Below are 27,735 nucleotides of genomic sequence, written 5' to 3' on the forward strand. Positions count from 1 at the left end.
TTGCAATGAGCTACACTTTCATTTTCTAAACATTTCTTTCTATATTTTAATCTTGACTTATATATTCAGTTTAATAGTTTAACTACATATGTTTGCGTTTGTATTTATGTATATGCACCTACAACAGTTGATTCAGTGATGCAGTGTGGGAACTTTTCCCAATATAGTATATTGTATTGTACTCAGTATTGTACTATTGTTCTCAGATTGCCATTTCAGTATAAGGATTAGTCAGCATATAAGCGTCTTTATGTATCTTTCGTCAAATATAATTTTAACTATATGTGTATGCGCGACGTTATTGTGTTAAACGACAGCTTGACATATTTTGAGTTCCACTCAATGCACATTACCCGATCTTTTATTTTATTCACTGTGTACGCCCAGCCCCTTGCCTCTTCTCCACCACTTGACCCTGCAGTATCACATGTTTGATGGCGACACCTAACTGGCCTCAATTTCCATCTCCAGCAGGTCTGCACCGTCACTCTGTGAAAGCCTGGATGTCAGTAAAAAAATGAATATAAATAACGACAAAACCGAGGTTCTTTAATTGCCTCTGCAAATAAACTGAAATACCATCTTATACTACCATTCTATATACTGTACCTATACTTTCTTGGCATTCTCACCTGCCACTAGGAAAGCAGAAGAAAAAAACCGTACACACAGGAAAGCTCCGTTTGCATGTAAGCGGCATTTCTTAAAGCGAGTGTGGCTCAGTTCAGCAAATTTATGTATGTATTTAAGTTAGATGAAGAAACATCGATCGCTGAGATCGTAGATTCAAGAAGCGAAGCGATTTCTTGCTCAGAACACGAAGCAGCTGATTTTGGAATACAGATTTGAACTTAATTTGAAATGGGAAAATTAGCAAGCCCAAGCTTCAACTGAAATTGGAAAAAAGGGTCCAAACCGAATTCATTCAACAGGACTGGAAAGTAAATCTTCTCCCGATCAACATTTAATGGACAGCAGTCGCGGTCATTGCATTCTACGTTGTATTAGTGATTTTCCCATGTATATCATTGTCAATAGAATATAAACACATTTCAAATGTCCGTTTATCTCAGATAAACTCCTGCAATTTTTTTATTTGATGGTTAATTTCCAGCATTGGTTTTTTATTTTCTACAATTTAAGCTACCAGCATTTTATTAATGGATTGTATATTGCTATTCTGTCCAAATGACACACACAAAGACGGAGGACGCAGGACTCCACTCATGCAAGAAACAATGAAAGATCTGTTACAATTCATTACAAAAAGAATTAACCACTACAGCCTTATTACAATATGACAGATCACATGTCCAATTCACACATGCCTGCTGTGCTTAGCTGTCCTATTTGTCAAATAAACATAAGGTGAAGGATATCTCTGTTACTTCTCTAATTCGAGTGTTTTCTTTGTATGCAGTATCTCTCTTTTTAGTTACTCTTTGAGGGGGTGGTCTTGGAACCGCTAAGAAGAATCTTCTAGGTGCATGTTTTAATTGCTTCTCTGTGACTTGATATTTTCATAGAAGCAAGCTTTGTATCGCAGCTCGGTGGTCCAACCTTTTCTCTCCGCTTAGAAACCCCTTCGTAAACGTTTTCGTATAAGAAGGTACTCGTGTTTTGTTCAGCTCCATAAGGTGGTTGTGTACTTGTTTGACAAGGAAGAGAAGACACGAATGGAATAAATAAAAGGTGACATTTTGCAATTACTTGTTATGACACGTCAGTGATATATTTTTACATTCGACACAGCAGGGATCAAAGTCACAATAATATGAAAGCTGCGGCGAACTTTTGTTCTGGCCAAAAACGTTCACATAATCCTCAACGATTTTAACGGGAGAAGGTGGAGTCTGAAAAACTCTTGCACTCCATTAATGGCAAACTTGGTTAGGCTCACTGAATACCTCGGTACAGCTGTAGGAAGCTGCCTTCATTAGATTGGAGTGGTATCCCTTCTCCTAGCAGGCTTGAGTGAGGCGGATCTCTGCAATTTTTTGTATTTTTATGAATTTGTTGTGATTGGTGCCCATTGTGTAGGCCGGTGCTTTTTTCCTTTGCGTCGTTGCTGTGCAGTCTGCTTAACTTTTGTTTTTTCTGAGACTTTCGGATTTTCCGTTGGCTTTCCAACCTGTAGATGTGAAGCCCACCTTTAACGGGTGGGAAAGCACTATACAAATAAACATTATTATTATTACAACAAAGAATGTACAATTGTATGTTGGACAGACTATAAAATACAGTCTGGAAAACCAGCCTGTTCACCACCTTTCGCATACCATATCATTTTATGCCTAATCCCTTATGGCTTGCACCCTGTCAGTTGTTTGCCTATCCCTGTCCTTCCCACCTCTCCCACCCCTTTATCCCCCGTCATCTCGTCCTGTTCACCTTGACATCTGTTTACAGGGCTGCCTTGCCATGATAAAGCCTTATTTGCAGGCTCGACATACACCCATCTCCTCCCGCCATCCCTATTGACCCTTCCTGCAGCAGACCCTGTGTACGCGGCTTTATTCAAATTTAACCTCTTGATTTCTCTCGCCATTGTCTACGGCTACATACATACAGGCACCAGTCAGTTTTCAAAAAGGTGAGCTGGGTTCTTGCACACAGTGACACAGTGAATGTGACTGGGGTTTCACGCTGTTGCCAAAAGCGTCACAAAGAAGGTCACGTGAGGAGCGTGTACTTATGTTTTACTTCCTTGTTGAATGAATCGAGTCGGTCACCCTGTATGCGAGGGCTTTCCAGCCAGAGAATGTCTCAAGAGAGTTCATGCTGAAAAAAGACTCACACAACCAGATGAAAATTGTTCAATAATCAGGTCTTCATCATGGTGTCTTCTGGCCCGGAAGTCAGTTTTGCTGCTGTTTCCTATTGGACACTAAACATCACCTCGATCTGGTAAGTAATGCAGTCCATCGCCAGTGATGATTTCTTAGACTAGAAACCAACGTAGGTATTTATCTTTGATCAGATAAATATATTCATCCACAGGATACTGACACTAAATAACAGTTATTATTACAATTGCCTTGAGATGTGTAAAATATGAAGCATTGATTTAGTGAAGGACATCAGCAATGATGTAGAATTTCATTAAATTAAAATTATTGTGAGCTTGTATTCGCATTTTATGGCTTATTGAATTTGGCTTGTTGAATTCACTTACATGCATATGCACATTTGTTATATAAACGAACGCGCAACCTCCCGGCAAGGACACACACACGCACACACTCAAGATTTTAAGGTTCTCATAAAACATGTGTAAAACTCTTTGGCTGTCGTCTGCTACCCCATGGTTGGTTGATATACAACAGGAAGAAAATTGCGGCATAGTTTGTTGGTGTCCCGGGTGGGATTGCTGGCCTCGTTTTTTAGTGCTCCTACTGTGAGTGCCAAGATTTTTCATGGCTAGGGAGGGTGCCCAGCAGCGGCCGGCTGTAAACAGTAACTCGAGACGTAAACGTGGAGAGGACGTTGTACGTTGTACGTTGTACGTTGTACGTTTGAGTGCGCAGTAGATTGAGAGAGAGTGTCGTCTGCTGCGAGTGAGAAAGAACCCGTGGTCTGTGAAAACAATACAATGTCATCTGCGTCGGTTTTGTGTTTCTTCTCTCTTCTTGAAGAATAATTATTTCTGTATGTGCCTTTAAAAAGTATTACAATAGTGGTTTGCTATAGTAAAGGTTTTTTTCATATTTATGAAAGGTGTTTACTAAACATTAACTGTTTAGCTGTGAACGCTGTTTAGCAAAAGTGAATCACCAAAAAAGTAGAAGATTGACCATCAATGTGTGATACCATGAGACTACATCATACATCATTAAGGTGTAGCTAACTGTATACAGCCGGTCGCATTTAAACATTCGGCGATTTCAATTTTAAAGCAGAGTTGACAGAAGGTAAAGAGGTTCATCTCTCAGGGTATGAACAATGACAGACATCAGTAGCTCTAGCCATTACTTTCTCATGTTGAAGCTTTGGCAGTTACATTTCCTATGAGTCGGATCTCCTTACCATCTCAGTGATTACACATAGTAAAGTAATCCTTACATAATGTATTCCATGGGCTTTTCACGTGGTAATGATCTTCCAGTTTAATTTCTCCACTTTGCTTTGAAGTCGCCCCAAATTATCCCGACCTTTTATGTCTGGCCCTTTCGTTAAACTTTGCGAACTCTATCTTTTCCTGATAAAATGCTAATGTCAGCTTTACTTTTGTGTCTACCCTCACAAAATTTCATTGAGAGCTCGGACTGTGTATGTGTGCTTTCTTGATCAGTCAAGTAAAAATGTGAAAGCACATTTTCCTTTTCAATATTCGAGACATAGGTAACGCTCCACTGATTACTTATAGCTCCTCTGAGAAGGACCTAGTATCATGACGACTATACAACCTTTATTATCCATGCAACTCCGGAGTTTCAGAGACCTCAATGGAGTTAGTTGATTTTTCTTTGTTTTACCCAAGTACATCTTAATGACAAAAAGATGTCTACAAAGATTTTCTAACAGAAGTGCATACATTTATGACCATGCTTTTGCTGTGAAAGGTATCTGCGAACAAACTGCGAAAGGAAAAATATAAAGTATGTAATTTATCGTCTAAACTCTAGACTAACGCACTTTTTGTGTCTATACAGCTTTCTTTATTGGTCCGACATGGAGGAATTTATACAGTTATGTACAGTTTATACCACGCTGCTAAAGGACTTCTTTAGTCTTGAATGTCTGCTGCTAGACTGCTACTCTACAACTACTAACCACACACTACAGCCGGTAGTTACACAACAGGTGAGTAGAGTGCGATGTCGCGGGTGTCCTATTGTAAAATCTCATCATTTCATTCATCACGACCGGCATCCCACGAATATAAATATTATGCAAAAAAGCGTATCTATGAAGAGACTGAAGAAAGGAAAGTCATATCAACAGAGTATCTTGCTCCTGTAAGTACGAAAATATCTAAAGTCAGGGACGACGCAAAATTACCATGTCACTATAGGATGTCAAGTAGATGGGACAGCAATTTGTTTTATTCTGAAACGAGAGCGAAAGGTAAACCTTGGCCTCACTTGGTTTTCCGTTATTAATACTTTCTTTAGGTTCAAACCTCGTTCATTGTTCAGCTTGGTACATTAGTGTATTGGTGACCACAGCAAGTAATTTGCTTTCAGTGAAATCTTCGCCAAAGTATCCACTTCTTCCTTACCATCCTTGATCATCATCACCAACCTCTGGAAATGTGAGTTTATAATGAGACGATCGCTTGTCGGGATCACACAAGGGAGCTGTAAGTATGAGATAAGTAGAGGTAAGTTGGGTAAGTATTAGTGGTGTGTTATTGTTTACACTCAAAATAACCGTTTAGGGTTAAAGGTTAGATCTCTCTACCCTACGACATCCTCCCTTCCGTAGGCTGTATTTGCAGAGTTCCCTCGACAGTCGCGACGGAAACTTTTCAGCAAGTCTCATCAATGAAGCCAGCATCCTCCTCATCGACAGTCTTATTATGGAGAATGATAGTCAACTTTCATCTGTTCATGTATGTATCGTGAAGAAAGTCCTGTCAACAGGTAAGTCCATCGATTGGTTTAATTAAAGGGAAAGAGTGGACTTTTATTATTAAAAAGTTGATTAAATAGAAATGCACAGGAAAGTCGATTTTTTTTCAGCGCTTGAATGTTACCGAAAATTTACGAATCAATTGAAGTTCATAATTTGCTAAAGTAGTCTAGTCTACTAAACAGGAGAATCCGTACCGTACAAACTTAGTCCGACTTGTCGCATATCCGAGAATCTCGCACACAAAATCCGCGGCCGGTGACGTCACACGCAAAAACGCGCCTTGAAATCTCGTGGTTTTCTCGTCTGACGATGGTGGTTGCTAAAAGCGATGTAAAGGTGCCGAGTAAAAACCAGGTAAAGACAATGTTGATTTGTTCAATTTGTCTCGAAGGTAAGCAAACTGTTGTGAAGGTCACTGCTGTTTAAACTCCATTTCTCTAAAATCATTTGTAGCAAGTTAATTAATTTTATGATAGTACCCAATAATTTGTTTACGTCGAGTATTCTATTTATATCCAGAGATGACGAGTCCCACTACCACTGCGACGCCACTTCAGAACTGTGAGATGCCGAGACTGAACCTGCAGGAGTCGTGTGGAAATGATAGCAAAACATGGGGGTACTGCTACAAAGAAAACACCGCGTGTGTCTACCCGAAAACAAGATGGGATTATGGCGAGCGGACGTGCCAGTGCGTTCATGGCACCGTCATGGTTGTGGACGATGCCAGCAATTTCACCTGTGTCGATAGTAAGTCTCTTAGAAATTTGAATGTTTTGCAGTTTGAGAGAAGACCAGTTTATAATGAATGAGGGAGTAAATTAACGGGCGGGAAGATCATTGCAGCGCTGAAATTGAATAATTCTAGTAATCCATCAGCTATCAAACATCACACAACATATATCAACAAGCACTCGTGCACACATATGCAAATACCCTTATAAAGACACATTTAGCATTCAGGTATTTACCCACTGGTGCTGATTTTTTTTCTTACAGTTTATCAACTGTTCCGTGAGAACATCAGCCGTCAACTGGCTTCAGACGTTGAACCCAACAGGGAAGGTGTGTTACCTCCTATAAGTGCTCTTCCTTGCACACAAATGTTGTTTCTTGAAGGATTTATATTTGGCTTGCATCATTGCACGTTTACTGTCCATGCCTAGTCTTTAAAATTTTATGCTACAGAGACGTGCTAGTATTCCAGTGATAAAGTTGATCACCAACACCTGCACAGCAAAACCACGCCCACGATGGCGATGAAAATTCAGACAATTAGTAGGGTGGAATGTGCTAGTAGTAATCATTTTCTTATTTCATAAGCCAAAGTGAGATTTTACTCGACAAAAACGTAATACTAAATATTTACCGCTTTGGATCATTATGCAAAAGGATATACATTTATTATTTCTTCTACTACCTCTGCTACTTCTACTTCTTCTTATTCTTCTTTATCTATAGAGTAATACTTTTACAATTCTATACTGAATGGATGCAAAATTATGATTTCATTGTATTTCTCAGTTTACAGCGGTAGCTTGACCTTCAACGACTTGGAAATAACCCTAGCAGATTTCAAGTACAGTTTATATCCTTCAGACAGTTGGCTTTCTGTCACCAAGAATGGTCTCAACTTCAGTGTCATTACAAACAAACGTTTACCACAGGCTAACGCTGTCTACTTTTTCGTTCTTCGTGTCGATGTTGATTCCTATAATTATAGCTTACATCTTACTGACATGACAACACTGAATATCACGGTCATACATACTTTTCTAAAAGCATCTGAGGTGGGCGTTTTCTTGCTGGACGGTAGCCGGAAAGGGACCATTGTATATGACGTAACTTCCGCTCTCGGCAGTATCGATAACACAGACCTGAAATTACAGACAGATACTGCTGTCACCCTGTTTGAACTACAGTCCAACCGGAGGATTGTGTGTGTCAAAGACGTGGACATTAACAGCATCAGAATCAGCTCTGACGCCATAGGTCATGTGGTGACTTTGTCCCTGACGTCATCAGGTCAGGTGGTCTTGGTCGTTAAGGTGGCTGTGATTGTGGCGAGCACCAGACTCACAATCCCAGAAAACAATTTACCGAATAAAAACGTTGTGACATTCTCTTCTTTACGGGAAAGTTTCGACATCGCGGAACAGCACCGCCCTGTTGATCTTCCTCTCATCCTGACACCAAACCGCACAGCCATTCAGCTGACGCGGGGCCTGGACTTCGAGAAAGATCCAAAGTCCTTTCAGATTACTGTGTCTCTGCAGTTCCGACCTAGCCCCCAGGTGTCGACATCAGTATCCATTACAGTGGATGTCACGGACATTAACGACTCTCCCCCCAGGTTTCTTCAAAGTGTTTATATCATCATTGCACCCTACTGCTCCGAGAACGGCACACTCCTTGGACAGCTGGCAGTAGAGGATCAAGACTCGTTGACTCAGACGTTTTCTTTCCAAATTGTACCTAGCCGAAATAGCAGTTTGTTCCGGGTAAGAATATGACAGATCCTATCCTATTCGTTAAATCTCTGTAATTTCTCTTAAAAGTGTTCACTAGCAAAAATGTTTGCAGATGTTTAGTATCGTCAAATAAAAGATTATATCTGCAAGTTTCAAACTTCGTGAGGGTTAACCCTTTTAAGTTAAAAATGCAATAAAACAAGTCTCAAGAAAATGAATGATAAGGAGAATTAAAAGATTTACCTAAGGCATTTTGGGATACTGAACGATTATGAAGTAGACTACTTAAAAAACTTCCTAATAAAAATCATAACGAAGCAGAATCTCGAGTTTACAAGGGCTTTCACGCGATTTCAGATTCGAGACTCGGCAGGGATCCTGGAGGCCACCAAGAAATTGCCGGAGGATGCGGGTGCCAATGGTATTGTCATCAACGTGATTGTCTCTGATGGCGTCAACACAAGCCCGACACCCACTACAGTAATCATCTACGTGTCCAGATATGTTCAGGAGTTCGAGCTGGTAGGAGGGAATTACAGTCTGTCTATTGTTGAGAATATACCGGTGGGAACAGAAGTCTTTAACGCAAGTCTGACCAATTACACCGGGTATCAGCTGCTTCCAGCCAGCGTCTTGTACTATTTCACCATTAACCAAACGACGGTAAGTCTATACTCAGTGAACTGATTATAAATTAGACTCAAAGTATTGAAAATGTCAAATATAACTACATTTTTATACAGTTTTTGAAATGTCGTCTAACAAACTTGCATGTTAAAATGGTTCCTGATTGAATGACCAGCACTGATTTCTAGTTTGCCGAATTCGTCACCGAGGAAGTTGTTAAGCCCCAAGTGTAATAAAATTGATGATGACGATGATAATGGTGGTCTTATATTTTTAGTTTACAGCAGGAGCAGGCGCTTGTTAAAGGTTACACTGCTTACATTAAGTTGTTTACATCTTCAGGGCATCATTCGCACGCGGAGCGAGATAGACCGCGAGGTGCCCGGGCCGCAAGAAAATATGAACGTCGTGGCCTTCCAACAAAACGACGTCTGCAAGCTGAAGGTGGTTTCTGCACACACACACACACACACACTCTTTCTCTCTTACAAACAAACAAACAAGCAAACAAGCAAGCAAACAAACAAACAAACAAACAAACAAACAATCAAACAAACAAACACACACACACACAGAGGGACTCTGAGGTAGTTGTTCATAAGATGGTATCAACACCACTTTCAGAATTATGATAGTAGACATTGGCGATAGTGTCACCTCTGAGACAAAGACATTACCATTGTACAGGATTTCAGAACTTTTTAAGGATGTCTTTGCAGCACTATTATATAAATATATTAATAAAATGCAGTCATTAACCACATTTATTTCCTCAGACTGTCAGCAATATCACGTTAACAATCCTGGATGAGAACGACAACCCACCCGTCTTTGACACATCACTTACTTATGCTGTCAAGATTCCAGAAAATTCTCCAAATGGGACCTTTGTCTTTAAGGTATGGCTAGTGACGAGTTCTCAAGAATGATATAAACCAGTTGAAAAAAGACCCTCACTCCTAGATATTTATACATATTTACAGCTTTCACCTTGTCACTTCTTAGGTGCGTTTTCTTTTTTCTTGGAAACGCGGACCACAGCAGAATAAAATTGTTCAAATTTGTCACCAAACCACAGAAAGGAACTGAGAAAAATGAAAATAATGAAAGTTAAAAATAAAAATGTTAATTAATCCGTGCAAGATAGAGATATCATTTTGTGCTATTTTTGGAGTAGGGTGAGTCGAAATCGGCAAGCTAAAGTGTATCAGATAAAAATGTTAAAAGTGTTAAATCAAAATCATTTATTTTTGCAGTTCAGTGCGACTGATAAAGATTACAAGGAGAACGCAACCCTGACCTACAGCATAACCAGCGGCAACAGTCCTTTCAGAATTGACAGTGCCACTGGTAATGTCACTGTCGCTGACTCTTCTCGTCTGGACCGTGAAGTCTTGGACACGCTTCGCTTGGTCGTCACTGTGGTTGATGGAGGGACTACTCTTCCACCAAATTTGAGGAAATCTGGTGTGGACACACACACAAAACACACACACGCTCTTTTTCTATTCCTTCATCTAAGATAGAAAACAGGAAGAAGCGGAAACACTTAAGTGCCAATGACGTCATAAACGTTATGACAGTTGGCGAAAAAGTGGAATATAATTACTAAATACATAAAGAACACATACTGAAGCTATTTATTTAAGGTTTTATATTCATTGCTTATACATTAATACATTAATATGCCCAATAGTGGTAAAGTACTAGTATAACCTTCTACTCCTGTCTAATTATCTTCGCAAAGACAAAACCCTAAATGTTTCGCGCATTTATTTTTGTCTTTATAGCCAGCATCAACTTGACCGTGACCCTGGAGGATGTGAACGACAATGACCCTGTCTTTAATCAAAGCGTTTACACCGTTAGTGTCTACGAGAACATCTCGGTCAACTCCAATTTGACTGTCGTGCGAGCAACAGACAGGGACATCAACTTCAACGGACAAGTCAGGTTTGCTAAGTCATGTCAACATTTGACTGAATGTTTGTCTTTATCACAACTACTAGATGTAGATACTACTAGTAAGAACAGAATTTTGGAAAGTATTTGAATGAAATGGTGTTTAAAGTAAGTTTGTAAAGGTTTCTTCCAAATGTTTACTATTAAAACCAAAGGTTTTGATATTAATAGAGAGAATAATGTTACGAAGAAGTTAACAGGCAATAAGTGCAGTATACTAAAAAAAAAGTGAAGGAAAAGGTAGAGAGTCGGGTTAGTGACAGTGGCGACAGTGAATGCGAGTGGTTCACCATGCCTAAAGCACGGAATCCAAGCATCAGCATATTTTCCTTTTCTGATAAGCTAATTTTGAGCATCAGGAGGAGATTATCAATTCACTTGATAGCTACTTTCACATGTAAAGCAGTACATAACTTTCTGCTTCCCTTACTGTTTGATAGCAACGGTAGTTTCATATTTAGAACGTAGAGGATGCCATTTTAAGCTCCAGGATTACAAGTCATAAATTGTACATTCATCTTTACGATTACTAGCATTACCACCTTATTATATTTGTTATTCTTGAGTCTGTAAAATTATTCTTAGAATTCTTGTTTATCGTCTCCCCACTGCATCTACCGCCACAATGTTTCAGGTACAGTCTTGGTGACGGAGTAGGGATAGGATCATTCGCAATCGACTACACGACGGGCCAGCTGCGGAACAGGATGGCACTCGACCGAGAACAGTACGAATTATTCACTTTCACTGTCATCGCTTCTGACCTGGGAAGTCCTCCTCGTAGTTCTTCAGCCACCGTTGTGGTCAAGGTGCTGGATGTCAACGACAACATTCCACAGTTCCAGGTGAGGTGACTGGAGCTCTTACCTGCACATTGTTACAATTTCATACATTCGTGCTTCATTTGGAATATTCAGATGCCATAGTAAATAAGGTTTCTCCTTTTATTCAATGATGCATCAAGTGCATATGATTAGAATTAAAGTCATCAAAGTAAAGAATAAAATCGATGCATTAATTGTTTGTACAGTTGTAAACTCAACATCAAGCACCAGGCTAGTGAGAAAGGCAAAGGGTAAAATTATTCGTATTGATTGCTGTTTGGCAGAAAGCAGTATACCTACCCAACACTATAGACGAGGGGATCAGCTGCTGGAACAAGTCGTTTGTCACTGTGACAGCAGAGGACAAAGATTCTGGTTTAAACAGTGAGATCGTGTATTCCATAGAGAGTGACCTGCTGGTCATAAACTCCAGCACTGGCGAGGTATGACAAATTTAGTACAACTGGATAATCCAAAAGGATATTTACACTTAAACAGCTGAAGTAGATTCACAAACAGTTAAATACACCCCAAGAATATTGATACTAGAACCATCAAAATCAGCCAATAAATTTTTTTTCTGAAGCTTCTTTGTACGCGTTATTCTTACTAAATGCCATTTTGAAAACACGACAGTTCAAAAGTTTTTACTATCATAGTTTAATTTTGGGATGAATATATTTATTACAATATAGATGCTGCGCATGATGTAGTTTGAAATCGTTTCAAGATGTTTATTGTGCCCAGAGATTTTCCATTAAAAAATATCCCCGTATATGACTAGTTGTTAATGTTAACATGTAGTATGGTGTACAAGCATGCTACTTTACAGCCAATATAAACAAATAAAATAAAGACATTATAACAGATGTAAATGATCACTGAGTCGTCAGAAATAACAATAACAGCTAAAATGAGAATGATATTGATTTTGTTGTTGTTGTTGTTGTCGATGATGATGATGATTATCTGTCTCCTTGCCTGTTTATGTATTCACGCCAGTGTGCACATATATATATATGTTTGTGTATTTTCTCTATGTGTGTGTGTGCACCTGGTTTATCAGGTGACGTGCAAAGCTGCAGGCTTAGACTACGAGAACGTAACACAACGTACATTCGACGTTGTGGTGCGAGCCTCTGACAAGGGCACCCCGCCCCTAACCAGTACCTCCGTCATACGGGTAACTGTGCGAGACGTCAACGACAACCCCCTGTCTTCATCAACTCTCCCTACAACATCAGCGTGCGTGTGGAGACGTTTAATACCTTGGACAGCCCTATCTTCGTGTTTTCTGTGCAAGACAAGTAAGTCTCTGTGTTTGCGTGAGCGCGTTTGTGTTTGTATGTACGCGTGTACAATGTCAATAATAAAGGAGAGACAGACACACAGGCAGGTCTAATCACTTTACAATTACGTTTTATGACAGCATAAAGTTTTAATTGCATACAGTAACAAAAATGGCGCAACCATAGCAATACATAGTGTATCTTTTCTTTTTGCCTTCCATACTACTTAACGTACAGAAAAATAAATCCGTCAATCCATACGAACCAAATATTGCTTGAACCTATTTATAAACTTCTAGCGATGTCGCATAAAAGTTTTTTGGTTATTAGCGACTCTGGGGAGAACAGTGAGGTGGACCTGAGACTGACCAACCCGAGTACAAACGGCGCGGGGCTGCTGACTGTGAGCAACCTTGTCCTGCGAGTCAACAGGACTGGACGCCCAACGCCAACCAACTTCTCCTACACTGTCATCGCCACCGACAGGGGGAGGGCACCGCTCAGCAGCTCAGCTTCTGTCTACATTTATGTCAGCGACTCTGGTAGTAGCCGTGTCACCTTCGAGTAAGTTGAGGATCATTGTTTCACTGTGTGGTGGTGGTGGTGGTGGTGGTGGGTGTGCGGGCAAAGGACTAAGACGATAGAAAATTAGGATTGAGGTTACTATTAAGGTTTAAATCGAAGGTTTTGAAAGTGTTAGAGTAAGTAGTAAAGTGGTGTTGGGGGTTGATTAGGTGTATGGATACTCTATGGCAGATGAGGGGGCGCTACTCTGTGGCTTGACCCCGGCTCACAATCATTCTCTACGTTTTTTGACGTGTTTGAATTCTACGGGAATTTCGCTTACTCAAGCTTGTGCATGAATGGCTATAAGTGTTACTTCAATACGTCTGACTGTGAGGAGCACCGTATTGCTGCGTGTGAGTGTCCCTGTACGGGAGAAATTTCTTTTACCACTACCGCGTCCATTTTGTGACCGTTGGTTAGATCTATAGATAGTCAGAAACGGACTGAAACGGACTACAGGTGCGGCCAATCGGGACTATCTGGCTGATAACACTCCCTTCAGTGACTGAGTATCGTCCCTACCAGGTAGATCTATTACAATCCCAATACCTAGTTGAATCGGCGATAGATCTGCCATGATCGTGTTTTGAGCAGTGTACTCTGTGCGTGTGTGCCTGTACGGCAGACTTTCACACTTCCATGTGTTAGAGTGGCGCTGTCTTCATGCTGATCTACAGTCGGGACTTTCTGCTATCGCTGAGGCAGAAGGCCACACAGGCCCCTGTTGTGAATTTCAGTGACATTCCGACACAGGCGGCAAAGAAAAAAGAAACTGCGAGGTCTAGAGGAGGAGTCAGACACAGACTGAAGAGGAGAGGGTGCCGACATCCACTGCCAGCCATCACCCTGTCGAATGTGCGCTCTCTCCACAACAACAGGATGAGCTCTCTGCGCTCATTAAATTCGATGGAGACTACCGACGCTGTGACCTCTTCTGTTTCACTGAAACATGGCTAACAGAGGAGGAGACATTCGGACTTGAAGGATACACAACGATTCGATTTGACAGGAATGCACAAGCGACAAACAAGCATGTAGGGGAGGCTTGTGTATGCTTGCAATGAGAAAATGGGCCACGAACTACACAGTACGAGAACAGACTAGTACCCCCCATTATGAGATACTGACAGTGTCCTTCAGGCCGCATTATTTACCTCGTGAATTCGGCCAAATCACTGTGGTCCTCGTCTATGTGCCCGGCCCAGACTTCAACCTTGCAGCTGAGCACATTGTAGACACATATAATCGAGCGACAACAAGATCAGTTGATCAGCCTGTGTTTTTGCTCGGTGACTTCAACCGCTGTGATGTCAGTAAACTGCTCCCCTGTCTCCATCAATACGTCACGTGTCCCACCCGCCTCGACAGAACGCTAGACATGTGTTTCGGTAATGTGCCGGCTGCTTATGTTTCCAAGTGCCGGCCGCCGCTGGGCAGATCGGACCACAACATTGTTCATCTGCTACCCACATACAGACAGCTCCTTAAACGTGAAAAGCCGACAACACTATATATTAGGACCTGGACAAATGAAGCAACTGAGCTGCTCAGAGACTGCCTAGAGGTCACTGACTGGGATCTGTTCTTCACTACCTGTGGGCCGACCTGGACTGTCTGGCAGACACAATCACCTCTTACATCACCTTCTGTTGAAGAGTCTGTCATCCTACCAAGCAGATCTGCAGCTATCCAAAATAACAACCATGGCTAGGTAAAGGACTGAAGCACTGTCTCAATGAAAAGAAGATAGCTTTTATGCAAGGAGACAACAGAAAGTGAAAGAAAAGGAGAAGGAGTTCAGGGCAAAGGCAAGAACGGCTAGAGTGGAATACAGAAAGAAGTAGAAAAGCAATTAATTGAGGGCAACGCAAGAGATGCTTGGAAGGGCCTGGACACCATGATGGGTAGAGAACGCAAGACACAAAGAGTAAAGTGTGATGACCCAGTGTCATTTGTTAATGAGCTCAACACTTTCTACTCGCGGTTTGATGTGAGAGACTTCAGCAATGAAGCAGAAAATATCTGTTCTTCACTGTCGGCAGCCACTGTCACCATCTGTGAGGGAGATGTTGTCACAATTCTCTCTCATGTGAACCCACGTAAAGCCCCTGGACCTGACCACGTGAGAGGCAAAGTACTCAAAGAGTGTGCTAGTCAGCTGAGTGGTGTTTTTACCAGACTTTTTCAGCTCTCCCTTGACTCTCATAGTGTCCCCGCGTGTGGAGAACATCCACAATAATACCAGTGCCAAAGAAGCCTCATGCTACCAACTTGAAGACTTTCGACCTGTGGCTCTCACGTCTGTTGTGGCCAAATGTTTGGAGAGAGTTGTGGGAAGATTGTTAAATCCCCACCATGGCTGATCGCCTGGATCCTTTGCAGTTTGCCTACAAGCCACGCAGGGGGGTGTCTGATGCAACTCTCACGCTTTTAAATACTATCCTACAACACTTGGACACTTCTGGCACACATGTTCGGGTCCTGTTCATGGACTTTTCCAGCGCCTTCAACACGGTCCAGCCACCTTCTTGTACAGCGCCTACTAGACCTGGATGTCAACACTGGCCTAGTTCTATGGATCAGATCATTCCTGAAGGACGACCACAGAGGGTGGGTTTCAGAGTTCCACCGACAGGTACTATAGGGTCCAGCAGCTCGTCTGACGGAGTTTATTTGTCAGTGGATGGAATGATTCTGTCAGATGAGCAGATCCTCAACACGGGTACCCCTCAGGATGTGTGCTTTCCCCCATCCTGTTCTCTGTATATACAAATGGGATTAGTATTAACAGTGCTATTCTCAAACTTGTTAAATATGCAGATGACATGGCCCTTGTGGGCTGCCTGAAAGACGAGCAGTCCCTGTCACAGTACCTGACCTGTGTGGGGAGCTGGAGGAGTGGTTTGACCGCAGCTTTCTGGATCTGAACGTTGACAAAACGGAGGAGATGGCCTTTGGAAGAGCCTACGAAGGAAGAGATGGCACAACCCCTCTCTCCCCACCACTCCAAATCAAGGACAGCAGGTGCAGAGGGCTGCTGTGTTTAGGTACCTTGGTACAGTGATCGACGGAAAGCTCTCATTTAGTGATCACGTGAACCAAGTGTACAAAAAGGCCCAGCAAACGGCTGTACCTTCTGAGGAGACTTCGCAGCTTCGACGTCAGCTCTGGGGTGCTGGAGACTGTGTACAGGTCTCTTGTTGAGAGCATCCTCTCATTCAACATCGCTGCCTGGTATGGTCATCTACTAGTCAAAGACAAGGCAAGGCTGGCCAGAATCATCCACCAGGCAAATAAAATTATTGGTCGAGCACAGCTGCCACTTTCTGACTTGTACCTTCATGCAGTCAGAGGATGGCACATAACATCATTTCGGACCTGAAACACCCTCTCCACACTAGCTTCCAGCTGTTGCCCTCAGGCAGGCGCTATAAGGTACCACGCATAAGGAAAGCTGCCTACCAGAGGTCCTTCGTGCCAGCAGCCATCACCATCCTAAATAAAGGCACAAGGACTCAGGAGGAATCAAACAGAGACTGAAGAAGGAGTGCTGACATCTATTGTCAGCCATCACCTCGGTGTCATTCTTGTCAATGACATTTTCTGGACGCAGCCGCGGTAAAGTTGAAGAAAAATGAACAATTAGCAAAATAAACAACTGATCAATGCGTACGTGTCATCTACGGTGTCACCGATCACCGCAACTAAAAAATATATCCATGGTATTCATATTGCCATGGCATAGCGTCGCACGAACTGTTTCATCCTACACTTTGTGCGAGTTTGTTGCCTGTCTCGCGGTAAGTCGCTGCGATCTGCGCGGTTCGGACACGATAGGACTGTCATTTCTGGTACTGTCATCTGACACCACAGACACTGTTACTTCTGGCACCACAGGCATTGTCACAAGAGTTCTGTGGTGATGGTTTGGAAGAGTAGCATACCACCCTGGCGTTTCCTCTTCACTGTCGTCATCCTGAAGGTATGGTGCCTCCCGCAGTTGAATGTCCTTTATCTTGGAGTATACCAAATAATCGTCTAGGTACACAAGAAGGACTGAAATTAAACAGTTCGGCATGGTGGTCTGCATTGACCTCTGGAAAGTGGTGTGGACGTCAGACCCATTGGCATCCTGGAACGGGCGTGTTGCCAGCGGCCCTAGCCAGTCCTTTTGTTGACAATGTCTTCTCAAGATGAGCTTTCATGCACGGCTGCCTGTACTGCCTGCGCCACATCTGCGGTAGAGTCCATTATCCGATCAAGGACGTTCTTCCCTAGTAGAAGCGACACGCGCCTCCTGCGCTCACTTGTGACCACATCGACCAGGTCCTTGACCACCAGGATAGGACGTCCTCAGACGCTGGCCGTAAACATGTCCACCACCGCCACTCCTGAGTTTGTTTTAGCTGTAAGTCCTGTATGTGCCCTCGTGCCCACTCGTCAGTGACCGTCGTTACCTCACTGCCGGTGTCGAGCAACGCCATCACTCAACTGCCATAAATGACAACCTCCGCCGTCGGACACTTTCCAGTCAGGCCAGCTACACTTTATTTCCCTGTCATCCTGTTACGGACGACGGGGGCAGTCACTTTCCCTGACCGGTCGGGCTGCAGTCCTCCGAGATGGTGTCAATCGCCGCCACTTCGACGCTCTGCGCCGCCTTCTACCTCGCCTGCTTAAATTCTGGAGCTTCGCGGCGTATTCGTCGACCACCTCATCACGTTGCTGTGGCACTGATGTCGACATTTTGTTTCGCCGTACGCCTCCACTAGGACACCCAAGATCTTTCTCGGCGTATCTCTTGCGTCATGCGGAAGCATCAACACTCGACGTCTGGCAGGTCCCTCCAGCGAGCTCAAGATGTAACCACGAGCCGCATTCTGACACATCGGGTTTATGGCGAGAGCTAACTCGACCTCTGTTTCAATCTCGTCGACACTCGTTGGTCCATCGGCAAACTACTGAAAGCGGACTAACTAGTATGCTCGTAGAGCCTCTGCCCACCCAACGGATAGCATCATGGTCCTCTCTATGTACTAATCTTCTGTCGTGGGCTTCTGCCCGTGATGAACAAATGTTTCTTTTTGTTCAGCAGTGCTTTTAGGCCCTTGGTCACCCAAGGTTTGTTGTTAGGATAAACATACACTGCCTTGATGGACTGGTGCAATCAACACTATTTTACTCCTCACTTTTACTCCTAACTGTGTGTTAAATGTCTGTATGGGTATGTGAGCAAAGACAAATTTCTGTCCTCCTGGGCAGACAATAAAGTCTGTTTTGATTTTGATTTGATTTGATTTTGATGCCCAACCTTTTTCGGCCTGCGGGCCATATCCATTTCGGACAGCCGTGTCGCGGGCCACTTAACCGCAAAAATACAAAAAGGAAAAAAAAAATAGAGTAGATACCATTTTTTTATTAGGAAAAAGTTGTACTTACCATTAATTATGTAGTAATTAGTGGGATATTTGAAGTTGTTTTCCCGAAACCAACTTCTGAATGTCCGGCCTCATCGTAGAGACACCAAGTCGGAGCACTGAATCGTCCATCGAAAAAAAGATTGCGAAACGCCCCTACGTGGGGATAAATACTTCTTCTTCCTTTTTTTTCGTTTTTTTTAAGGTCTTCTACTATTACTAACATGCCGATTTCCTGCACTGTGGGCAGAAGTTTTGCGGGCCGGATATGGCCCGCGGGCCGTAGATTGTGCATCCCTGCTCTATGGGATACTCTTTGAACTCTAGGGGTATATGAATCCAGCCAGGAAATTTCTTCGCTCTTTGGGGTGTTGGCAAGAAATAGAAAACTTTCATAAAAAGTTTAATGAATTTTTCGGGCTTTGGGGACAGTTTTGGCGTACACACGTGTATGTTTGTGGGGGCATAGGCACATTAAGTACACGTGAGTAAATTAGGATTCTACTAGTAAACACATTGCAAACTTATTTTTTAATTATTGGATGTTTGCTACAAGTTTTAACTACTAATATTTGTCTCACAACAGCCCGAAGGACTTCTTATTTAAAATTGTGGAAGAGAAATCTTATGACGAGTCCAGTGGTATTGCCATCGGCAAGCTGACAGCGACTACACTGGCATCTCCCCCAGTCTTCTCTCTATTCGGTGCCACCAGTTTTAGTGTCAACAGTTCGACCGGTCACCTGTTCTGTAGCAAAGTGTGGGACAGAGAACGAGACAAAGACTCCGCCGAACTCACCATCATGGCCAGGGCATCGGTTGAGGATTATGTTGATTATGCCTTGGTGAGTTTTCAGGCCTTTGTGTTCACGTTCTTGTGTCTGCTTTCCTCTACATATCTTTTTGCTTCCACATAACACACATTTGTTTTTTTTAATCGGATAAATTTGGTAAAAAACAGCTTAGCCGTGCTGTCTCTGAACCAGTCTGCAGCACTTTCGTGCATGCAGCTAAAGACAGATTTGAAGACAGCTGAATATTTCACCACAACATCACTTTCCTCTCTTTCCTTTCACACAACGCTTTTATTCGCTTGTCATTCTTCACTTACGTTAAGTTAATTATTCGTCTCATTTATGTAAATATATATCCTCCATTTCACAGAAAGCACTGCTGCGCTCAAGTAATATGCAAACTATTGTAATACAACTTAGAGCTAAAGACAGGTTGTGAAACAGCAAAAGTCATCACCACAATTAGTCTAGGAACGCAAAGAATGGCCAATAGATTGAACTCAGTCACCGGTCGTACTGACTCCAAAATAGAAAACAGCTGCAAACTAACCCAGAACTACTGAACAATCAGCCAACAAAGTAAAGTCGTTCTTAAAGTAATGCATAATCATATCACCGCCACAAAGTATAAAAGCCACACACTTTCTCACTCCTTATGCGCTAAGACAAAGGAAGATCAGGAGGCAAAAAACATGTGACCTACAGTGGGCTTCGTTACAATCCACTGAGAATAATTATAGGATCACAAACTCATGTGTTCAATTGTGCCATCTCATTCTACAGCTTTTACGCGAAGATGTATATACCTTCTTTCCTCCTATAACCCTTTATAGATATCTACACGCAAACAGACTGTTTAATGGGACTTTTCTAGTACCCGTTCATTCAATGCTATCATGTAACAGGTGAAAATCACCTTGCTGGACATAAACGACAACTCTCCCTCGATACTAACCAACCCTTCGGCACTAGTTGGGAATGTGCTTGAAGATGCTGAGAAGGACACTTTCATCATTTCTTTGGAGGCTACGGACCCCGACGAAGGACCAAACGGAACCGTCATCTTCTCGATGGAGGGCGGAATGCGTAAGTTTGTTCTGTGCACTGTGAGCCTGACCTTTTGCATGACATAGGGATCACGAGGTTAGTTTCTAACATGGTAATATAACACTTATTATGACTAATTGATCATGTAGCTTATTTCCTGCATTGAAAACTCGATTTGTCTAATGACAGAATAATCACACAGATTGTTTTGTTAGCAGCTACAGGACCTTTCTTAAGAAATAAAGGTCGCGAAGGTTATGTTTACTATGAACGTGACTTTAAATACGAAGGGGTGATCACTTAGATTGTTCTGTACACAGAAAGGTGACTCTTATTTTTATTTATTAACACATGAATGTCGCATAGATTGTTTTACATACTCTTAAGTGACCTCCCGAATGATTTACCAATGTTGCCGTTTTCTATAACGATGCCGTTTCTCCGAGTGCAGGGAGGTGGGTAATTTCCGGATTTACCTCTTTAAACGTTTTACACTCAAAAACCTCATCTACAGTTGAGGCTCTTTTCTGTTACACGACTAGCTCATTATGGTGAACTTCAATCTCTTAGTTATGCTTTCTTGCTGTGCCATTCGTCGGGTATTTTTCGCATCGGCATATTTCATAAAGCTCTTTTGTTTGTTTTCCTAAATGAATATGACCTAACACCTCTATAGAAGAGAATTGTTTGACAGCTTTCAGGATTGAAACCGCAAACACAACAGGAAAAATCTTTGTCAACGGCTCTTTGGACAGAGAGCGAAAGAATGAATATGTTTTCACCGTCTGGGTAAGCTGGTCATAAACTTCCTTGATATCTCTTTAAAATAATATCAGTGATATGCAATAGACAACGACGACGATGATGATATTGATAATGAAAAACAATAAACACGACGATGATAAAGGGGATGATGATGATGATGATGATGATGATTTATTTTGCAAGGTGCGGGATAATGCGAAGGAACCTAGAAGTGTGTCCGTTAGCGTCACCATCCTCATCGACGACGTCAACGACAACGCTCCCACCTTTGTCAATATGGATCCCATATTTGTTCCAGAGAACACCTCAAAGGAACAAGAGGTATACTCAAGCTTCACAAACGTACAGTTAAACTCCATAGAGGAATAGTTAAGCGAAAGACAACGAGAAACTGTCAGGTTTTGTGTAGGATCGTAAATGCCTCTCGTACAGCTGGGTTCACGTGATTGTCTACATTTGTTTGATATGTTTCTGAGTGCAACTAGCGGAGTATGTTCTTGTCTCTACTGATCATATTCTTGCTCGTCATTCCAAATTGCTAAAATTGCTAAAATCTATAACTTTAACTTTCATTTTGACACTTTTACATCTTTCAGTTTTGTTTCTTTCCTCGATTTATTTTTACACTCCTGTCTTATTTGTTGGCATTTACAAGAAAGAATTCCTTATGATACACTATGTTAACCAAAACTGAAACGTTAGTTTTCGTGGTTCAGGTGGGAATGGTTAGTGCGACCGATCTTGACCAAGGAAGAAATGGTATGGTGACCTACTCCATTGACAACAGCAGTGCATGCCCATTAAAAATTCGAGCAGGTGAGTCACAGTGGTTTATCTCTGATTTTATCCTTCATCATAATAATTGTTATCACTATCACTGATATTAGCCATTCTCTGTTAAAACCTCCCCTTTGCTACAAGCTTATAATCATCGATACGGGTACTGAAAAACGCACAAGCACACAAACACACTTAATAACATTAGGCTAACTAAAATATGATGCCTTGGATCTGAAAACATCCAACTCAATGTGTCTTTGTTTTTCCCCAAACAAGATGTCGGGACCCTGTTGTTGCGAGAAGATTTAGACTACGAGACTGTAAAGAACTACACATGCATCATTGAGGCCTCAGACCAAGGTGACCCCAGGCTGTCCTCCACCGCCAACTTCACCATCCTCGTCACCGACATCAACGACAACGCTCCCGTCATACATAGCGCCGTCAGAAGCGTCAACGTGACACGTGACATCGAGGTGAATTACGTCCTGGTGGAGTCGTTGAACGTCACTGACGCGGACTTCGTATCCAAGGGCGCGATCTCCTTCTATTTTGTCGATCCTGCGAACCGTGAGTGATGTAACATAAATAAGAAAATAACTAGAAGTCGTTCTTGACCCTGCACACATGGGCGAAGCTTTGACCAGTTCTATAATATAATCATATTGTAAACACTTGCCGAACTGCTCAACCTTTGTCTACATTCGTCCATTCCAGAACAGCTTTCAGGAGGTAGAATATTTAGAGAATATGCAAAGACTGTTGTCACTTCTATGAATTCATCCATTCATCATACATCCATATATTTAACCACACATCAAAACAGTTTCTCTTTGCTTCGTCAAGCCATTCATTCATCCAATCAACTACCCATCCAACTAACCGATGGACCAACCGACTGACCAGTCCATGACCTTCTGTGTATTGAAACATGTGTATTACTTTTGTGCAGCTCTAGTTCATCATTTAAAAAAAAACTGTCTGTTTAACAGCAACTGTTCCGGTGGATAAAGATACGGTGACCCATTCGTACTTCAACATCAACCCTGCTACTGGTGCTATCAGTATGAAAAGCTCCATTAGTAATTTTCCGGAAGACGACGTCATGCTGACCATTGCCGCTAAAGATTATCCTCCCAATCAGCCCACCCTCTGGTCTAATCCGATACAGGTACGTTATGATACAGAGAGTAAACAGGTATGTAACACGTTTGTGTGAGAATCTTTTCAGGTGAAATTGCATACAGATTTTAATAATAATAAAAATTAATGAGAAAGAGATTGATTGCTTGTTCATTCAAAGACTATTGCCTAATTGAAGGGAGTCAAACAACAATGTTAACACAATATTACATTCAATAATTCACAGATATAAAAGTTAGAAATACAAAGAGTACCTTCAAAACAATTACAAAGATACATAAATTAAACTTTCAAAATTGAAAAGCATAGAAAAGATATAATTCTTAACTATTTACAATTTATTTGTTGAAGCGAATAACAAACTTATTTAAAATTGTTTGGATTTATATACCTATTTCTTTGTATTAATGTTAATCTGAGATGCTGTAAGGCTTTACAACTCGAAACAAAGTGAACTTATCTTCTTCATTCATGTTACATAATGGACAGAGCAGATCACATAAAAATTGTCTGCCGTATAAATATTAACTTTGTTTTCATGATGACTGTAGATACAAGTACACATTTTGGACGCCAGTACAAAACCTAAGTTCAATGATATCGACAGCATCAACATCACCGAGGGACCTCTTATCTTACCAAGGGTTCTCACTCGAGTCAGTGCGTTTGTTTACGAAAACAAAGTCAGAGTCGATCCTTGTAATTGTTCTTACTCCATTAACAATACAGGTACATTCGTCTGACTTCATAGCTTGTTAAGTTATGTAACTAGCAACTCTTTCCACAGAGCTACTAACTCGTTTATTCTAATCGTTGAAGGAAATTACTTAATTTTCTATTGAACTTGTCAACGTCCAAACAGAATCTTGTCATTAATATGTCGGCTTTTAAATTTCGATTTTGCTGAATGAAAGTGGTTGTACAGAACCAGTCCGGCTGTGGGCATTTCTAGGTCTGAACCTTGTTATTATGTTTTTAGTAAGGGCAACAACAATGGCAGTAACCGAAATTTTATTTTGGTAATTTTTTTTTTCCAGATAAGTTATACGGTAAACATGAGTTTGAGTTTTGATGAAATTAAACTTAGCACAATATTCAAGTACCACGCACCCACAGATATCGCTCGGTTTCGCCAAGGCCCATAATTCTGGTCTTGCTTTACACACAAAAAATTTGTTTGCCAGGAAAAAAGTGTTTTTTATGAGATTAGTCTTATCCCATTTAGTTCAGTTACTGAACTAACCAACATTGAAAATTTATTTATTTTGACTATTTGATCTTTTGGTACAGAACTTGGAAACGGCTCATCGTTAAAGGGGACCTTCAGCATTAACGCCGTGTCAGGGGAAATCACTCTGAATGCGTCTCTGGACAGAGAGGCGACTGGGAACATCATATTCATCACACTCTTTGCCTCTGACTTTGGTTCCCCTCCCAAAACTGGCAGTGCCACTCTCAATGTCAGCGTGGTGGACATCAATGACAACATCCCTAAATTTAGCACGGACTCTTACCAAATAACGGTGACCGAGGTAGGCATCGCTTGAAATTATTTTGTAGGGGAAGATGTCTTCAGACTTCCTTGCTTTCTACCTTTTTTCAAAGCTCAATTTGATCTGTATCTAGGTGTAGTTCATAAAGATAAATCACAAATAAAAAAGAAAAACCACTACAATAAGTGTTTATTGGTGAAAGAAGAATTTTTACTATTATTTGGTAAAATATTAAAAAATATATTGATATTCGAACTAGACAAACTATACAACTTTAAAAAAATTTTCGTTTGAAGTGTGCGTCTTCTAAGGGAGAATGTGTATCCAGAAACTTAAGCCCTACTTAAGATCCTTCTTTTTTCTTACACTTCGGAATAAGGGAAAGAAGCGGAAAGAGATAAAGTGTGAAAGAGTGGGAAATGAAAGAATAGGCGATTGATCGGGTGGTGTTGTTTGCAGTCTTCTTGCAGCGCAGACCAAGTTCTGTACAACATCACAGCACACGATGCTGATGAGCCACCAACAACATCATCGTGTACAGCCTCCGTCAGTTGTCTCCAGACACACCGCTTGTCAAGATCGATAACTCGAGTGGCCAGCTGAGCCCAATTACCTCCCTGTGCCTCAATGACACAGTTATTACAGTAAGTTGCGATGTGTGGACAGAAACTGCTTTTAATCTTTGCCTGGACAGTCATGTCAGTCTTAGAGCCAACATTTTAATAAAATTAATCATTCAAGTAGTCTAGTCCAGTGCCTATCCAGAACCTTGAAGTAGTTTCTAAGAGGTCTGTGTGCTCAAATGGGCTGGTACGAAAGTGTAATGGAGTATAATACCATTCTTGAAACAACTAATACTATCAACCGACATTTGTTTTCGTCCAAAAGGCAATAGCGACAGCAACCGATCTGATGGATTCGGACAAACAGAGCTTCGTTCCTCTGAAGATCAGCGTGAAGGTGAACGATCCTAATCCAAACGCCCCGGAGTTCCTGAAAAGTCAGTAAAATTTCAGTCTCATGATTTTATTTGTTTAATATTTTCGTTTGTTCACATTTGTTGTCTTTCCCAACATAGTCACTTGAAGAACTAGGGTATGGAGGCCTTTATTCATTACCAAGTTCAATACATTTTCTATATTTATACGATTGAGACTGAGTTTGTGTACAATCTGAATTGTTCTATGTATCATTTCGTATGGTTACTATAAGTGTGTTGAACAAATGGACTTGTTCTGAGCCATTTTACATTTTTGTTGCAATATATACATGTAAGTGTAGGTGTACCATTTCCCGTCTTGGTTTTCACTGAAATACATCTTTTAAAATATTCAAGACCAAATTATGTTTTTTTACTCGTAGAATGTATCAGATTAATCTCACCCTGACCGAGACTAAGGACACCATCTTCACAATCCCTGACTTTGAAGCCAAAGACAAAGACGAAGCTCAAAACATCACCTACTCCATCGAGAGCGGCAACTGCTTGGTAAGACAGAGAAAGGACTAAAGTTACGATGCTGCGTTTGGACCTGAACATCTCCTTTAATTGTAGAAAAATATCTATCAAACTAGAGCGATCAGCTACAGCCAAATACATGCCAGTCTTGTGGTTCATATAATAATTTTTTTCTTTTTGTTTCCATCCTTAGTTATAGTAAATTTCGACTATTAGTTAATTATTTGATATCGAAGGAAAGATCAGTTTACCCACCCTTTATGTTTTAGTTTCAGTGAGAGAAGTTGATCAAATATTTATCATTCAAACTCGGAAGCAATAAAAGGATAAACTTTATTGTACCTTACTCGTCTGGTGTGAAAAGCCTATGAATATTCCCAAATTCAGATTATTTCTTGGTGTGTTTCAGGACCTGTTCGAGCTCAACAACCAAACACGTGAGTTCAAACTCAAGCATCCTAATTGTACTACAACCATACCCCCGATGGTCAACCTAAGTGTCAAGGCTACAGACTCGGGAGACTTCCCTCTGAACTTCAGGAAATCGGGGTAATTGAAGTGTCATTTTTTCTTGGTGGCCACAAGACAACACGCACGTGCATGCTTATTCTGAACAACAACGATGTATTTCTGCTCTACCCAATCTGTAGATGGCGGGGATATGTAGTATTGGTCACTACAGCAGTAACAATAGTCTACAACAGAGATAGCTTTAACAATAAAAATAAGACAAGCGGCAAAGCAGCATAAACTTATGAAGAATTTTTTGTGATTAGAATATTCTGTACTCAAACGGGAATATCGCTGTGACAATAACGAGATGATTGACTTAGAGCTTTGTGTATATCAACAAAATTATTATATTACATATCACCTATTAACAACAGTATTACACATTACACTTCATATTGTATATTAGCAACAGTATTACATTACACATTTAGCATCACATTACATATTAACAGCAGTGAAAGAATACATTACATATTATGTATGTCTATAATATATTACATTACATATTAACAACTGTACATTTCTATTAGTATTGACAATATTTCTAGATTTCCATGTGAACAAGCATTTTAAAAATCTTTTTATCAGAGAAATCACACTCTTTCTGGTATGTCAAGATAAATATTATTCTAAACTTTTGTTTCTTTTTACTTTCAAAGCTTAAAATATCCTTCTAGTGAACATGTCTGCGCTGTTGTAGATAAAGTAACAAACTCTCTGTAACTTTTTTGGCTGTGCTATAAAGGAACATAATTAATTATGTTGGTGTATGTTCTTTTAATGTTCTGCCAGGAATACAATGGTGCAAATAAAAATTGTCGAGGAAAACAAACAATGCGACAATGGGAACTCCGGCCTTGAACAGTGCGACAGAGAAGTTCAAACTCTTCATGGGACTCTTTATTGCAGTCATTATTCTTCTTGCTATCGCCATTATCATTTGTGTGATATTTATATACAAGTGAGAAATTATTTTTCAAGTTCTGTTAGGAAAATATTTTTAACAC

The 27,735-nt window shown here is 41.1% G+C and overlaps 1 protein-coding gene across 1 annotated transcript; it reads left to right on the forward strand.

Annotated features, from left to right (window-relative positions):
• Nucleotides 1-2,652: 2,652 nt before the first annotated feature.
• Nucleotides 2,653-27,551, forward strand: LOC112554375 (protocadherin Fat 3-like). Its single transcript, XM_025222132.1, has 28 exons — nt 2,653-2,907; nt 4,653-4,803; nt 5,187-6,327; nt 6,577-6,642; nt 7,102-8,078; nt 8,406-8,711; nt 9,018-9,119; nt 9,452-9,574; nt 9,932-10,142; nt 10,466-10,628; nt 11,272-11,482; nt 11,746-11,904; nt 12,528-12,768; nt 13,050-13,314; nt 19,321-19,579; nt 20,434-20,614; nt 21,270-21,364; nt 21,524-21,661; nt 22,057-22,156; nt 22,397-22,690; nt 23,113-23,291; nt 23,815-23,992; nt 24,554-24,795; nt 25,216-25,400; nt 25,645-25,756; nt 26,119-26,245; nt 26,625-26,764; nt 27,521-27,551. Exons 3-24 carry the CDS (start codon nt 6,099-6,101, stop codon nt 25,357-25,359), a joined length of 4,863 nt encoding a protein of 1,620 aa, XP_025077917.1. The 5' UTR covers nt 2,653-2,907; nt 4,653-4,803; nt 5,187-6,098; the 3' UTR covers nt 25,360-25,400; nt 25,645-25,756; nt 26,119-26,245; nt 26,625-26,764; nt 27,521-27,551.
• The last annotated feature ends 184 nt before the right edge of the window (nt 27,552-27,735 follow it).

This window comes from Pomacea canaliculata, linkage group LG13, assembly GCF_003073045.1.
Source record: "Pomacea canaliculata isolate SZHN2017 linkage group LG13, ASM307304v1, whole genome shotgun sequence".
Lineage (NCBI taxonomy): Eukaryota > Metazoa > Mollusca > Gastropoda > Architaenioglossa > Ampullariidae > Pomacea > Pomacea canaliculata.